The sequence below is a fragment of the Aquila chrysaetos genome, chromosome 5 (assembly GCF_900496995.4).
Source record: "Aquila chrysaetos chrysaetos chromosome 5, bAquChr1.4, whole genome shotgun sequence".
Lineage (NCBI taxonomy): Eukaryota > Metazoa > Chordata > Aves > Accipitriformes > Accipitridae > Aquila > Aquila chrysaetos.
In genome coordinates, this window is record NC_044008.1 from 71,220,861 (window position 1) to 71,237,748 (window position 16,888).

General features: G+C 37.8%; 1 protein-coding gene across 1 annotated transcript in view; it reads left to right on the forward strand.

Annotated features, from left to right (window-relative positions):
- Positions 1-1,024: 1,024 nt before the first annotated feature.
- Positions 1,025-16,888, forward strand: part of ANKFN1 (ankyrin repeat and fibronectin type III domain containing 1) — a 70,939-nt gene continuing 55,075 nt past the window's right edge. The window contains exons 1-4 of the mRNA XM_030016252.1: positions 1,025-1,216; positions 8,485-8,695; positions 13,256-13,450; positions 14,945-15,058. Of these exons, the coding sequence (XP_029872112.1) occupies positions 1,031-1,216; positions 8,485-8,695; positions 13,256-13,450; positions 14,945-15,058 (706 nt within the window). The 5' untranslated portion in view covers positions 1,025-1,030. The remainder of the gene's footprint in view (positions 1,217-8,484; positions 8,696-13,255; positions 13,451-14,944; positions 15,059-16,888) is intronic.

The following is a 16,888-nucleotide window of genomic DNA, read 5'->3' on the forward strand; positions in this document are numbered from 1 at the left end:
AAGGTCTTTGCAATAACCTGGACACTAGCTGGCCATAGGTAGATTAAACTAAAAATGCACATATGCCTCGTTATGCCTACAGCAGAGCCTAAATAGGTTTTCTGTGTTTCAGCTGTTATTTGCTAAAATGTAATGCCTTAGGAGTCCTGGTCACAGAGCAGGTTCCCTACCTGCCAAATTCTCCTCAAACCTCTAACAAAAAAACCCATTCTCTGTAGTAACGGACTTTCATTTGGATGGTAACATGTCAGCGTTTGATGCAAATTAAATGTAAGTTCATGCTTTATTTCTGTAGTAGCTTGTGATGGGTTCAGAGATGAAAAAATATTTTTGGATCCAGCCATACTTCCTTTGTGAGAAATACTGCTTTGAGTCTCTAGAGAAAGAGAATCCACCCACCCAACTGAAAAGTCACATGCTTTTGGAGCACACAGTTTGCTAGCAGATAGTAATGTGGGAAATAAAGCACGTCTTGCCAGAGTTTTGCTTGTGTCAAACTTAAGTCACTTGACCAGTTAAAAAATTCAGTCCTGCATTCTGTTCTGTAATCAGACTTTTTTTTTCCTCTCAGTTGCTTCGGTTTTGTTTTAAGAAACCATTGTGCTGACAAAACGCAGATTACGTACATGCTATCCAAATTGTATATTAACGTTTACATTTGGGTGTCATTTTTTCTGACACCTGTATTGCCAGAACTCACTCTGTCAAAAGGCTATTTCCCTCATTAAATGAAACCCCTTGTCCTTTTACAAATCAGCAAACAGTTCTGAAGTGGTCTGTTTTAGTTTTTCCATCCTTAATTCTCCCTCCCCATAGATATCCACAGGACTAATTCCATGAAGAGCAATTTGCCATTGAAGAAGCCCAAAAACGTGCTTCTGAGTGTTCAAAAACTGTGTGTGTGAAAGTGATTTTTGCCATAGAAGTCTTGCAATGTGCATTTTGATGATACAGTTCTGATCAATTATGCTAGCGTAACAAAACCTTGTTAAACAGCTGTTGTTTTTCTTCTAGAAACTACTAGCTGAAAATGACACAGCAAATGCATAACTTAAGTCTCCTCCAGACTAAAAAGAACAGTGTGCCATCCTCTCCAAATGCGGCAAAGCGATTATATCGGAACCTGTCAGAGAAGCTTAAGGGGAGTCATACATCCTTTGACGAAGCATATTTCAGAGCTCGATCTGACCGGCTCAGTCTCCGTAAGACCTCAATGGTAATTACTTTGTATTTATCAAATTGCCAACTTACTGTCCTATTAATCTCCTTAATTGGTTTGCTTTTAATCTGTAGAATTTTCATCGTCTCACTTTGTCTGTTCCCTGACCGGTGCTGTACGTTCTTCCCAGACTTATCACTTATGATCCTGTGTCAAAACAAAGTCTGACCTTCCTGAAGGCTAAAGAAAAGCTACCTTGCTCAAGTGATGATGCTTTATTTTAGGAGTAAGATCTTAACCTGGCATTAATGTGATAAAATGTGGATAAAATATATACACACAAGTGTTTCTCTTACAAGAAATGAAGAAAAAGTATTTTGTGAAAACTGAAGATTACTTTAATAGAATTTCCCATTTTTCTACTTGCTCTCTTGTTTGGAACTTACATGCTGTGACAGATAAATGCAAGGTTGTTCACAGACTGTGGTAATGGTCACTAGATAAGACCATGGAAAAAGGAGACCACACATGAAGCAGTCTGGCCTGGGTACCCTACCCTAGTCACAGAACACAGTCAAGCACTCTGGTGCCAGTACAGGAAAGCATATAAGTACCTGCTAGACTCAACACTCACAAGTGCTCCTATTTATGCCAGTGCTGGTGAAGTTACACAACCTCCAGCACATACATTTTGAAGAATGGACTGTGTCCCTGAAATAATAGCACAGTGTAAGTTCAGTGCACAATAGAATCTCTTATATTTGCTGGAGGAAGATGAATCTGCTGTTGATATTGCCAAAATAAAATAAATTCCCCTTTTCCATAAGTAGGAAGAACGGACACATCCTTCAAATTTTCCTCTGAATTATTTTGAAGGAAAGAGTTCCTCTCCACTTCTGAAGAGCAATAACTTATGACAGTGTCTGTGAATGTGCCAGGAGACACCTCTTGGAACCATTACTCTGCTGCACTAAAGCAGATGCTAAGTGCAGTGCAGGACTAAACTCTGAATATCGTTGGGCCAGATAATAAAAATATTACATTTTGTCAGAATAAAAAACACACTCTAGACTCCTTTAACCCTCACAAATCTTTGTTACATATGAGACAAATTATATGAATCAATGCAAGAATTGAAAATAATTTTAAGATCAGTTCAAAGATCCTATCCCCTAGGATCACTTCTCTCCTGAAGTCAGAGGACCCATGCATGCCCCATGGAAGAGCTAAGCTGAAATGTAGCTCTAGGGCATTGAAAAGTCAAGAGACTGTTGTCTCTCTCCTGTGAAGAAAGACTATGACCTGAAGGAAGCAGGGGATCATGGTTCCTTCCTCTCAGCTCTGCCAGAGCCAATACATTTTGTTTTACAGAAGGAGAAGCCTGAAACTCAAACAGGTCTTGATAGCTGGAGAGCAGCCTTTGCATAGTAGCCAACAGCTGTGCTTTTGAGGCAGTGGGTTTCCAGATGCTTTCAGTTTGTGGGGATCATTTGAATTTGGGCCTCTAAGTATGAACTGTGGGAAAAGATTCTTTAGATGAATTTTTTAGCCACTGCCTTTTCTTTCCTTTTTCTTTTGAATTGCAAGCTTGTGTGTGACTGAGCAAGCGAAAGAGAAGAGGATAAACTAGTGCTGGGGACCATGCCAGAGCACACTGACATGTAGACTGAACGAATGCCAGTCTGTTAGCATATATTCTGACCAGTGTTTCTCTAAATATACACTTCAAATTCCATATTCCTTCAAATATGGGGTCTTCTGTCATGCTTAACTAATGAGAAGAGAAATGGCAAATGAGCACAGCCCTATGATTGAGGAACAGTGTGCTGCTGCTGAGGCTCAAGTCCTCTGCTCTCCACAGAGTTACTTACTTAAAATCTCACTTTTCTCCCTTTTCAGTCTAGGTGTGTCAGGTGGTGGGAGTGCCTATTCAATCGGTAATCATAATTAGGAGACTCGATTTTACATTGTGATGTGGGTGGTGGTTTAATGGGATGTAGACTTACTTGTGCTAACTTTGTTTCCCCCAACCCGCTACAATGACATGGGAGTGACATAACTTTTGTAACTGCTGACCTACAGCGAGCATATGTACCTCTAGGTATTGCCAGTCTGGGGTCTGAGCTGGTATCCGCAACTGTCAGTGAATAGACTCCCACTGAACTCAAAAGTCTTTGGATCCCATTCTAGCCATTCTGCCTGTTGTTTTCACAGTTTTCCCTAAAAATAAATAGCAAGGACACCATCAGTGAAGGGGTGGAAATATTCCTGGTCAAGTTGCTGGCTGATATATTTTCTAATCACTGAGTTTATGTGCTACAGAGCTAAGTCAATGACTAAAATCATGTCTCCAGACAAGTGAATGACATTTGTTAGAATTTGTTTTCTTTCTGCTTTGGCTAGTGAAGAGTTTTCTTTCCATTCTCTCTTGCTGTGCAACACTTTCCATTCAGTAAATTGTTGTCTTGCTGCAGACATAGCAATGTCCCAAAATAGCTTTATTCTTGAACTCATGTTTATCAAAACAAGTCTTTGCAGAAACTACTTTAACGTTTTTTCCAACTCCAGTAGCACATAGTGGACTTTTTCAGTCAGACCTAGAGCAAATATCTTGAAAGGGGCACTTCATTTTAATTAAGCTACATAAGATTGCATTTCTAAACACTCCACCACTGAATCACTTACTGGAACATGGTTATTACTTACTGCAAAGCAGTACTGTAGTCCTTTTCAGTATATACATTTGTGCATCAGAGTAACACCTAAATAAATTAATCACATAGCACAGCTGTCTAGCTAATGATTAGAGGCTGCAGGACTGAGTCAAGGAAAAAGCAATGTAAAAACTGCCCCTAAACTTTACCTGATCACTTGTAAATGTGATTCAGTTTCTCTTTGAATTCAATAGTTTTGTCTTTTCAGAGCAGAAGAAAGTTATCTAGTAAATGTAAATGAAGGCAGAAATCAGAAGGCTTTTGTTAGTATTTGTGACAATACCAGCTGGGCTAAAATTGAGCACGTGGGTCTGAAGATATTACAACTTACCCCTATTTGAATTTCTTACCCCTGGACTGCAGACGCCTGAATCCTGCTGCAATACTAGAGTCTTTTACATGAATATGATCAGCTTTTTGCAGGAAACTATATAATCCTCAAATATATTTCTGTTTTCTGTGTGAAAGCAGATAGTTGGGGAAAACTTGGTCAGGTGTGTAGAATATTTCTCCGGACTTGGAGAGCTGGGCTTGATGCAGACTTCCAAATGGGGCAACTTACAGGCATGGCTGAAAATGTAGATATTTCACTGTCTCACCAGGATATTTTTTGACTGAAATAGATATAGCATGGTTAGATGCGCACTGCTATGTGGATGAGGGATGCATACATGCCCAGTTAGAAAGGCCATATCACAGTTCCCATGTTTTTACACTCTTTGAAGTTAGGAGACTTGCCAACCTATTTCAGGCTATTGCTTGTGTCTGAATTGTTCATTTGGAAAAGCTGATATTTGCAATTTGGTCTCATAATTGTTTGGATTGGATGAAGTAGCTTATAAAAGTCATGTTCTGTTTCTTGTTTAAATCAGTGCAGCTTTTTCAATCAGATTTCTAATGAAATGAAGAAATAGAAATTTGCTTTTATTTTTTCCCTTTTGGAGAAACATTTTTGCCAACAGATTGGCTTGCAAGAGCGTTTGAGGAATTAACTTAAGCATGTGCTTAGATTCTGTTCAGCAATTTACTTAAATCCAAAATTTCACAAATACTTCAGGTAATTCATTTGGCAAGCAAAAATCCAAACATGCATTTTCAAAGGTATCTAGGCAGGTCTAAATCTTGATAACTAAATAAAAAAATAACAATTTAAAACAAAGTTTTAAAAATAATTTTACCATAATCATTCAGGTAGGAAAAATCTCTTGTTAAAGTGTGTGTCTATGTATTTGAAAAGGGCCAAATGCTTTTGTCAGCCATATCATTGAGTTAATTTCAGCTGTAATACTGAAGGTAGCCATCTTTTTTTATTATAACAGGGGTTTTTTTGGTTTTATATAATGCAAGAAACACCTGAGATGTAGTACAAGATTTATTGAGTTTCACACAAAATTGGAATTAAGGCCAAATAATGGTATGGAGCACTTATGGTACCATTCTACAAATGCAAACTCATTTAACCTTTATCCATGTACATAAAGTCAATTAAAAAAGAATGACTATTCTGATTTCAAAAAAGGTGAAAACCATGTATGGCATATTCTCAGTGCCACAGAAGTGGAAATGTGAAGCAAAAAGTACTTTGTTTCCTGTCCTAAGTAAGCACCACAAGCCTGTCATTGAGTAATACCATCAGCTGTACCTTTTTGTTCTGCTCGCACACTGTTAGACGGTGTTTCCAAAAATGAACTTAATTGAAAGAAATGGAAACTAATGTAGTCATTCAGTTTACTTCAACCAATTCCCTTTGTTGTAAGCTTTTTATGAATTTATTGCTAAATAAGTAGATTTTCCCAGCTATGATCAGTTACGAGAGTAATACGATTTTGCTTGTTTTCTGATTGGATCAAAATGCAGATGCTTCTGACGCATAATTACTCTTTATTTACATAAACAACAGTATAGAGGAAGTTCCAAAATCAGTAGAAAAAGAATTTGAAATGGGCGTAAACTGTGATGAAATTAATGCTTTTTAGAATATTGATATATATCTTTGGAGAACTGGTGAATATATTTTGCATTTCTAATAATTTATACAAAAAGCAGTCTATCAGTTCACAGTTCTGCATTCATAATAATGAAGTTTCAAAGAGCAAAGGAGCACAGCTTCTTTTTTTCCCTCTAGGTGGAACATCAATGATTATTTATGTTGAGTACCTAGTACAGTGACATACAGCTGTTAAATGCGTATCATTGACTTGAGTGGGAGTTGATGACATATAGCATGTATCAGAATCACACCATTAATTAAAATATTTCCTAATTATAATTAAAATTATTTTAATTTCTAGCCAGAGCACTTCATCCCTTCAGGGTAGGGGCAAAATGCCAGAATAAGATCTCTGATTTCAGGGTGATAAGGTGTTATATAAGCAAGACAGCAGATGTGTGGAGCTACTGGAATGAAAAGAAATATTGCTGCATTGCAGTAAAAATTTCTGTCATTTTTAAGTTTTACCTTATAATAAGAGAAATATGTGCTGCCCTCTTTTCTAAAATTTTCTGGAGATGTGCCCTCTCTGATGACAGTATATGTCCTTAAAGACAATGTTTTGCCTTGAACCGAGGGGTGGATAAAGAATGATAAATCTAGCTGCTTAGCATTCAACTATTCCTTTTTCTGAGACTTTTCTCTTACACCTAACACTGAAGTATGATCTAGGTATTTGATAATGAAATTAAATCTGAATCTTACAATCTAGAGAAGAATCTGAAAACAAGAAATTGACAGAGGCTCATTTTGATGAAGCATTTGTTTAAGTAGTATCTTTTATTCTGCATGGAAATCTACAGAAAAAATATTTCTCCAGCATAACCTCTCTTTTGTACTTAAGTGTCTAAAAGGTATGTTCCCAAGTCGGCACTACTCTCCTAGATTTGCTTTATTGCTGCATCGTTCATGTCATCCTTAGGCAGTCATCTAACATAAGTATCTCATTTCTCTATATTGACAATTTGGGGTAAAGACCATCTTATGTGCACCTGTCGTTCTGCTGATCCCTAATATTCAGCATAGGTGGGGTCCATATTAAAACTTTAAGATAACATCACCTTTGCAAATTCTTAGTGTGGTACCAATACTTCACATGCAAAACAGTAGACCAGAAGATCTCTGTTAGGCCTGAGAATTTCTGAAGACACTTTTAACTTCAAGCACAATTGAAAAAAAACCCTGTAGAACTGATCAAATTCAGAGGTGTAGCTGTGGACTCTAGTTTCCAAAACTGCTTGCAAACCATTAGTCTATGTGTTTTAGGAGGAGACAAAAGATGTTCCAGCAGATCAGTGCTCTTTCAGAAAGAGTTGTTTCAGTGAGAGCAAAACTTGGACAGGGATATGCCGAATAAAACTACATCAATTTAAAAAAGAAAATGAAGTTTTGATGTGACTGAAATGTTAATTTCTAATCACAGTAGAAGACAGTTTCAATTCAGTATTTGTTTCATATCATAAAAACCACATTATTACATAAGAATTTTCTCTGTGTTTCCTCTGTGTGGGTTTCAGGACACAGGAAGCTAGTTTACGTAATGTACCTGGATCACTTGCTCTCTTATGTATGCATTTCTTTCGTAAGCCCATTGGCACAATATGTCTACATAGATCTCAATTCCTTTATGTGACCGCATGCTGAGCCCTCCTTGCTCAGCTGGGCCTCTTGCTTCTACTAATTCATTCTTAAGAGGAAAAAAAAACCTATTGGGTAATTATGGCAATGGGATGTTGGGAAAGAATTTAACGAATCTTGGCGAATAACATGTCATTACTGTAGGCTCCAGAAGGATGTTCTCATAACAGAAACCTGCAGGCCATGCTACTCTCCTGCACCTGTTTCTCCCCGGCTCAATTAAGAAACGATAGGTTTCTTTGTATTATACCATTCTTTTCTCTCTGGCATTGGTAAGGAAAAGGTTCAGCGGTTCTCCCTGCTTGAGAGTCGGTGCCATGTATGTTCTTGCCTTTGGCTGCTTGTATTCTCTGCTGTTCAGACACATCACTTTCTGGACATGCGCACTGGATAGTCAATTTTTTCAGTCTTATTTCTATGACTATACATTTCAAAGCTGCTTCTAGTTACAAGTGCAAAAATCTGAGCACATAGAAATGATTGAAGTATTTGAATGAACAGCACCTATTACTAGCTCACACTGGAGCTGTGAAAGTTTTTCTCCAGAGTAGCTTGTTTTATTTGGATTTTGATCACTTGACTTTGTAGATTTTTAGTTTAAATTTTGAATTTGAAAAACTCAGTAGTCCAAGACTCTGCTAAAATCATAGTCTTTCATCCAGTTTCACGCTGAAAACATATAATATTGCTCATATAGTTTGATTACAGGACAGATGTCTAAATAAGTATGGGTTTGTTTTGTATGGGTTTGAATGTCACTTGAATCTTCCCACAGACCTGCAGCAAGTTCAAGCACACAAGTCCAGAAGCAGACCAAGCTCAACTTTGCTGCAAACAATTTCCATGTTTCTAGCTTAACCTAAGCTGGGCCTGGAGGATCAATATTTTATAGCAATGTCACAAAACACAAATTTTCTCAATTTATTTTTAAACCACTGACATTTGAAAAGTTTTACTGAATTTCTGTTTTTATTGATACACAGAATTTCCAGTGCAATGAAGCTATGTTTGAGGCTGTAGAACAGCAAGATCTGGATGCTGTTCAGATTCTTCTTTATCAATACACACTGGAGGAGCTGGACCTGAACACACCAAACAGTGAGGGACTAACTCCTTTGGATATTGCCATTTTGACAAACAACGTCCCTATTGCTAGGACCCTTCTACATGTTGGGGCAAAGGAAAGCCCACACTGTAAGTAAAGAACACAAATTGAATTTACTTAGATAATTGCCTGTAGGAGATTAGGTTTGCTGCTGTTTTGGGAAACTAATTACATTACACACAAAACCTGACTGGTTTTATCATAAAGATGGTTATACCAGCAATAGTACCACAGTGCTAGAGGACATTTGCAGCAACATCTGCTTGTTGCATGCATGCTCAGTAGATCTTTTTTGTTCTCTGTCAGATACACCAACTGAGGAATCAGGTTGAGCTTCTAATGTGATTAACACTGGGGCAGCTGAGTTAATATCAATACTGAGAAAAAATTCTTTAAAAATATGGAAACAGGAACTGAGTGAGTGATTCAAAGATCATGGTCTGAAATATGGAGTTTGTCATCAAAAATGAAAGGACGATGGGTTGTCTAGACTTTGGTTTATTTTGATTATCCTTTTGATTTTGGCTATGCTGCCTTCAGGAGAGAGGTTGTGTTGAAATCTATCATTTCCATTACCCACAGACTCCTCACTTGTGGTCTTCAAATGGCCTAAAATCCCACTTAAATGAGAATTTCAAAGTTCTACAGAACCAGAGAAAATCTAAACACAAAACAGACCTTCTCACTTTACTGGAATACCAATATTTCTTATAACTGCATATTGTAGTTATAAAACTCCTTTGTATTCCTTCATGGGCATTTTTATGCACAATTTGTGGGTTGGAGGGTGACTTACCAACCCAATTAATCAACCGTATACCATGACACAAACTCTGACGCCTTACTTGTGTCTAAAAATACACCAATGTATGCGAATTTGTTTTAAACTGTCAATGCCTATATTTAGGACATTCCCAGCAAGGCTATAATGAGACTGTGTTTGAGGGGTTCGGCCACTGCAGACTCTGCCATTAATTTGAAGTTAGTTAAATTAACAACATTTAGTGCTGGCATGTCAATCTCAGTGCTCCAGGAAATTGCACCTTGAGGCTACTAACATTGCCAGTTTTTTCACTGGAGAGTGTGTGTGCATGTGCGTGTGTGTTGAGTTTTTTTGCCAGACCCTCAGTGTTGGTACACCTTTATTGCTTTTCTATGTCCACAGCACTTATATTATCATTTATTCTGGCCTCCTTTAACCTTCCCTGGAGATTTTTGCATAGTGTAGCTGCTCAGTGAAAAGAGTTTTTTAGTTTTATATTTATTTGTTTATTTTTCTGTCATGGTTCATGACTGAGGCTTTAAAAAAAAGTGTGACAGCATTTAGAGTACATGATTGACTGCTGAAGCAACATTCATTAACCATGACAAATCTAGAGGAAAACACAGTCTTGAGTGTTCTAAACAGCAGTAAAAAAGACTAAACTAATTTTTCATTGACCTCATCTGTAAATAAATGTAGTCTGATGGCGAGCAGGGGCAATCATAAATTAGTATTCATTTCCTGTAATTAATGCAAACATGCCTATGAACACAGAGAATATGAATATATAACCACCTCATTTCCATTTCAAAATATACCCACCAAATTTCCACTTCACTTATCTTGATTTTTAGTTTTTCTGATTGAAATAATGGATGAAGCATTCTCAATAAAAAGCAAACGAATGTTTGTTTTGGGTTTTTTTACCTTAAGGGTTTACAGTTGCTACTTGAGAGCAAAATGCAAAAAGTTCTTTCAGCATTCAAAACAAAGGTTCACAGCATCTTTGTATGTGCCTTCATTCATGTGGAACTGATAGCAGTCACTTTCTATTTTCTCTAGTCTTTCTGCTTTGCTTTCTGTACTTAACCAGCCCTGTTAGAATGAAATCCATTCTGTTTGTATGATCTCAGAGCTGCAAGAGCATGATCCAGCACCCAGCGGGAGCATTTTCATTCCTCTATGGTGGGCAGTTGAGCAAGACTTCCCCAGGCTGAGTGGGAGGGGAGGGGATTTCAAGGTAAAATTCTGACCCACTCCAATTTGGGGACAGGACACAAGCATCTCTCAATCTGATTGGAAGTGTATAGGACGGATGCACAGATCTGGGAGACTGCAAGGTAGAGGAATTCCCCATCCCAAGCGCGCACACAGAAAGCTTCCTACAGAGAAAACTCTTGCTTTTCCACTATATTAGCCATAGTGATCCAGCCGAAATCTCATTATAGCCCCAAACCTAATGCTGTAGAAAAGAGGATCTGGAGGACAGATAGCTTCCATCTGTATCACCTGGATTTCTGCCTGGAATAGGAACAGCAGATAAAGCAATAGAAAGTAAAACCATGATCTTCATTTCCACATGGAGTGCTCAGACTATAAATCTTAACAGGAACCCAACATCTCTTAAACACAAAGTAAGTAAGATCAGAGAGTACAGCATTTAAAATATTAATTTAGTTGGGGAGCAGGCAAAGTCCACTGTGTTATCTTTTCAGTTACTCTTATTCATCATATACTCATGGTTTGGCTTGGCTTGTTCATGTGAACCCAAATAAAAATAAGATTAAAATTTCCAGTGGCTGATTGGACACATTTCCAAGACCTGACAATTGTGGATCAGAATCTTGATTAAACACATAGAGCCAGATCCTTAGTGAGAATTTGAACCAATGCCAATTCTCAATCACCTGAAGTTCTGGCACATAAAATCTCCTTCCTTAGTCCTGTTGTGCTATCAGATGTGTTGCATGTTTATTGTAGGCATGGATCCAGGAAACCATATCACCTTTGGCCTCCCAGTAAACAGGCAGTTCTTAGGATACCAACGGATTCCAGTAAGCCTGGCCATATGTCTCTGATGTCCATATGAAGAACGATCAAACTTCAAGAAGGATGGCTTCAAGCCAGCTTCTGAAAGCAAAGTCTTAGAGACAAACATTCTTCAAAAACAACCTTTTGGATGTCAGAGGCGTTGAGTAATTCTTTGCTCTCCTCCTGTGGCTTTAAAGATCCCATGGTGCTTTTCACATTAGTATGTAAGGTTATTCTTAGACTCCGCTAAACTTCGATTGTGATATTGTTATGAGAGAGAGAGGGCAAAAGTTAAAATGAGAGGTTCAGACTGGATAAAACAAACACCTTTTTCATCATAAGGACAGTAAAGCAGTGGAACATGTTGCCTAGAGTCATCGTAAAGCCTCCATCCTGTGAAGTTTTCAAGACCAGACTGGGTAATGGCCTCAGTAACTTAGTATGACCTCATAGCTGACCGTGTTTTGAACAAGAAAGTTGGACTAGAGAAGGTCCTTTCCAATCCGATTTGTCCCATAATCCTATGATTCCTGTTTAGGAATAACACGTTCACGTGCGCAGACATCTTCACTCGCATGGTATTTTGATGTTAAAAACTTGTCAGAGTCTTGGTCCTTTATATGGTACAGTTTGATGTTTTCAGAAATGTATACTGCCCCTGGCTTATGCAAGTGAATGATCGGTGCATCCTGTGCAAGATTCATGCTGTTCCTGTAAAAACCTTAGGGAAATGAAGAGCCTGGCTGTCCCTACATAGCAACTCCCCGTCATTGCTCAGAGTAGCTGCTTGTGCTAGGGTAGTGTTTTCAGTAAATAGGGGCCTTTTAAATTAAGACTATTTTAGAGCTCTTCTGCAAAAATACCAGATACCAGAGAAAAGTTATTGTCTGTAATTTCAGAACTCCTTCTCTTGTACGCTATTTCCTGCATATTGAACATCAGATCAGTGGTTGCATTTCTTTTCAGATTAAGCACCTTTACAACTCCTATTTTCTAAACTGCAAATAGTTTGAACAATTTCAGGCTAAGAGCATTTCTGAAAATATGGCTTGATTCACCACGTTTCACTGCATAATCAAGGGGATGGTTTAGGGTAGTCTTGTGGACTTGGGCTAAAATCAAACCTATTTTAGTTTGTAACCTATGCGATCTTCATTTTCACCTTTATGTAGCACGCAGTAGTTCATACAGGCAATCTGAACTGCTAAATGTCAAATTAAAATTATTCTGAGCATTGGAGAAAAACAAAATCTCCATGTGTCTAGCTGTTTGCTATCTGTCCAGTCTGTCAGAGGACTAATCAGATATTACATGGGCAAAACTCTGGCACAAAGAAAACCTGGAAAGAGATCCATTCCATACCAGCCATGGCCCTTAGGCACAAAACTCTCATTCTTAAGTTTGCCAATTAGATCTCTCATTGCTTGTAGAGATTTATATATTGTATGTGTTTATAACTAGTACAACCTTCTTTTTTTCTATGAAAGCTTATGATATTAGGGCAAAGTAGGGGTTGGATAGAAATCACATGCTTTACTATTTTAAGTAATTTTTAATATTCCACCAACTTAAAACATATATGCGATTTCAGTCTAATTAAGACATTTTTAAGCATATGAGAAACATCAGAAGATAAAAATTGCTCAATTTATTAATGTTGTTAATCCCATTTAAGTGGCCAGATCCTTAAGTGGTACAAACTGGCATGCTCTAATCCATTTGATGACAAGATAACTACTGGAAGGCAGAGTCTTCAAGGATTTGACCTTACATGTGTTATACCGGAATGCGTAAGGCCAGAATTTTGTCACATAAGTCCACCAAGCAATTACTTACTTTTCCCTTTTCTTGGTAGTTGTTAACATGGAAAGCAGGTCAGTGCATCTGAGTACATTGGTCCAGGAAGCACAGCAGCGAGTTACTGAATTGTCTGCACAAGTGATGAATGAAGGCCTTGGTACAGACAACACAGAAAAAGAGAAGCAACTAAAAGCATGGGAATGGAGATACAGGCTATACAAGCGCATGAAGGCAGGCTACGAGCATGCTAGTAAGTAGAAGAAAGTAGTTGCAAAATTCAAGACAAGAACTCTACAACTGAGAAAACACTGCCTTTGTTGAGCAAAGATGCTCTCCTCACTAACTGATCCTCACAGCATTGCTGTGAAGCAGATGAATATTAGGGTGGGAAAACTGAGGCATACTACTAAATGGCCTTCCCAAGAATGAGAAAGAAATTGATGTTAGAACAACAGGGGACCAAGTATCTGAGCACAACAAGCACATAGCTAGTTTAGGAGTGGGCTGCATAAAATTGATGAGACCTCCAAACTCTTGGTTCCGGATCTAATGATTCTGTCCTGCTTATTTCTCTTCACATTTACCCCTGAATCTCAATGTGCTCAGAGTTTAAAATGGGATGATTAGAAAAGAATATATGAATAGGGAAGAGGAAGGATGGGGGAACATTGGCCTTTTTTCTGTTGTAATTTGATTTTTTTTTTTTTAAGTATTCTGTTTTAGAAGAATGGAGTTGTTCTAAACATTTGATCAAACAATGGAATTTATTTTATGTATAAAAATTGTGAAAACTTAATTTTGGCATCCATGTATGGACGCATCAGCATAGTCTCAGATTGGGTAACTTTAAACAGTTGTACAAGTGAGTCTGTGCCCAAACTAAATGTGAATTTGGGCCCATGGGAAGGAGTAAACAGGGCTGAATTGTTTCACATGTAGATCTTTTAGCTGTATCCTATTCAATGAAATACAATCATTGCCATTAACATTTTTACAACCATCTTTATATAAATGTACTTACAAATAATTTTCTCAAATTTATTGTATTCTGAGATTACTTCTTCAAGACAGATGTAGTACTCCTTGTATTAGATACTAAATACAGGAAATATAGCAGTAGTGTGAGTTAATATAATGATTTTTTAAATCAATCCCAGCAGTAAGCCATGACATTTTGTGTATGATTTCTGAATTGAGTCTGACTGATATTCTGTGAATTAAGCTTTTTTTTTTAAAAAAAAAAAAAAAAAGATGTTAGGCCTCAAGTGACAACTGTATTTTGAACTACTACACTGAAACATTTGTGGAATTTGCAATTTCTGAATCACAATAATGTAAAAATGTTTTCTGTTATTTGATAAATTTTAGTTTGTTAGTGAAACCATAAAGGTTTAATTAGCTCTTTGTGGTTTTGTCCTTTCTCTCTCCTCCTACCCACCCCAAGAGATTTATAGGGGCTTTTCATTGACATAATTAGCATGAATCTGTTTTATTGGGTTACATATATGCAGGAAGATATTTTTAACCGAAAGGAGCCAAAAACCATGATAGAAACAAATGGTGTCTGCAGGATATTGTTAGCAGGGGCACTAATTAAAATGCTCAAAAGGCAGAGAACACAAACACCTACAACCCAAAGCTCACAATTGCAGGGTGATTTTCAGTGGGTTCTTTGAAGACTCAGAAACATTGTTTGAATAGGATTTGTTGTGCTGAAGAGCTGATGTTTTCTCTTCTCTCCCAGGAGCCCCTGAGGCGCCAACCAATGTCTGTCTCATGGTAACAAGCAGTACATCACTCACTGTCACCTTCCAAGAACCTCTGAGTGTCAACTCAGCTGTGGTGACCAAGTATAAAGGTACTGGATTTAGACATCTTTCATTTACCTTAACAATGTACAAAAATTTGAGGTCTAAGTGACAAAGGTATTTATCTACAAGAGATTATATTACAATGCTACTAATGTTTTAATTTAATTATTTCCCCAGTTAATAGCTGTAAAAGTGGAATTTTCTTAAAAGATTCCCCGAAGACAAAATTTTTATTAAAAAAAGAAAAACTAAATTAACCATAATCTTTCTCCATGAGTGCTTTGCAGAAGTTTGCTTGACTCACTGTGGTTAGGACATCAGCTCAATGACTGGGTTGAGATGAGCAGTTATAAAACACAAGCTAACTTTTGGTGCCTGTGGGCTCCTGAAATCATATGTGTCCTTGTAAATGCCAAACCCACACCACCATTCCTTCAAGGAATGCCTCTGGAAGCTGAAACTTTTGGCAGAGGCATCATACAGCCCAACTAATTAGCTATTCCAGGGCTGCCACATCATTCTTGGAAGACCAATACATTCGGGGTGGCACCAGTTAGTTGCAAAGAGGAATGAATAGGAAAATGCTTCCATCTGAATAGCGCTGTTGAATAGAAATGGTTTTAAAACAGAATTTCTGTTCCACAGGAAATTGCAACGTTAAAAAAAAAAAGTTTTATTGAAGATTAGAACAAAAATGAGAAATTTTAAAATTTCCTGTTTAAAGGAACTTCCAGGTTTTCTAAAATGTTTGGAACAGTAAGTTCTTCAGTATTACATGCAGCAATCCGCAGCCTCCATCTTCCAGTGGGAGCCTGAGTCCTTCCACAGGTCAAGAGACTGAAAAGCACTGTTCTGAAGATCTGAGGCCTTCTTTGCTCAGCCCAGGGGAGTCAAGGAGTGGGGAGCCTGAAAGTCCTCTTAGTTATTTCCCACTGTGTCTCTCTTAATGCTTCCTGTTGTGTTTGTTTCTTTGTATTAATAATTAAAAACTCATTTGAGAGGTACTTGAACCTTGGATTTCCATACATATTGCAAGAACACTAATGGCTGTCTTGTGGGGCAGTCTATTTCATGTTTCCGTGTGTGGGTGTCACAGGGATTGCATCAACAGAAGAGATTCAGAAAGCCCCAGTCCATCGAGGGTTCAACAGCTCATGGAGCTCTTCTGAAGGTGGCACGTACTGGTACACAGGCTCCACTGGCATCAAGCACAAGCACTCGAAGGACTGCATGAGTTTATTTTGAAAAAGGCAGAGTCTCTCTTTCTTTCCTCCCCCTGCTTCTGGTCAGAGATTCCAGTCATCACTGGCTATGCCCAGTAAAATTTTTTTTTACAGTATGAGAAAAAAACCCCAGCCTCCCAGACATCACTAAAGCCATCAAAGTGATTCCATTCCTGATAGCTTCAGTGGAAGGGTAAATTACTGTATTACACCTAGTCAGCTGTGCAGTGCTGCAGGAAGTGTGATTTTCAAAAACATCAAAGCCCTTTAGAAGCCTAAATCTAATTTCAGCAATGGGTTGGGTTGCCAGGAAACTAAATTTCATTTAAGGGCTTCCTAGTGCCTGGTTTACTTGTGAAAATGATACTTGGGCTCCTAAAACACTTAAGTTCTCTTGAAAATATCAGCCTGCTCTTTGTAATACATGTATTTTAAACAACCTTGAAATACTGTCCACACTCTATTTACAATGATTGTTGGTATCTTCACAGTAAAGGGAATTCCCCAATAGAATTGATTTTTAAAAATAATTTTCTAAAGGTTGTAGTGTTTTTCTCTTGTGTATTCATTTGTGTTGAGTCTGTTTTGCACCATGTCAATTCTTTCCTCTTTTTGGTATGCACAACATTCAGAGACATTTAATCTAACCTGACC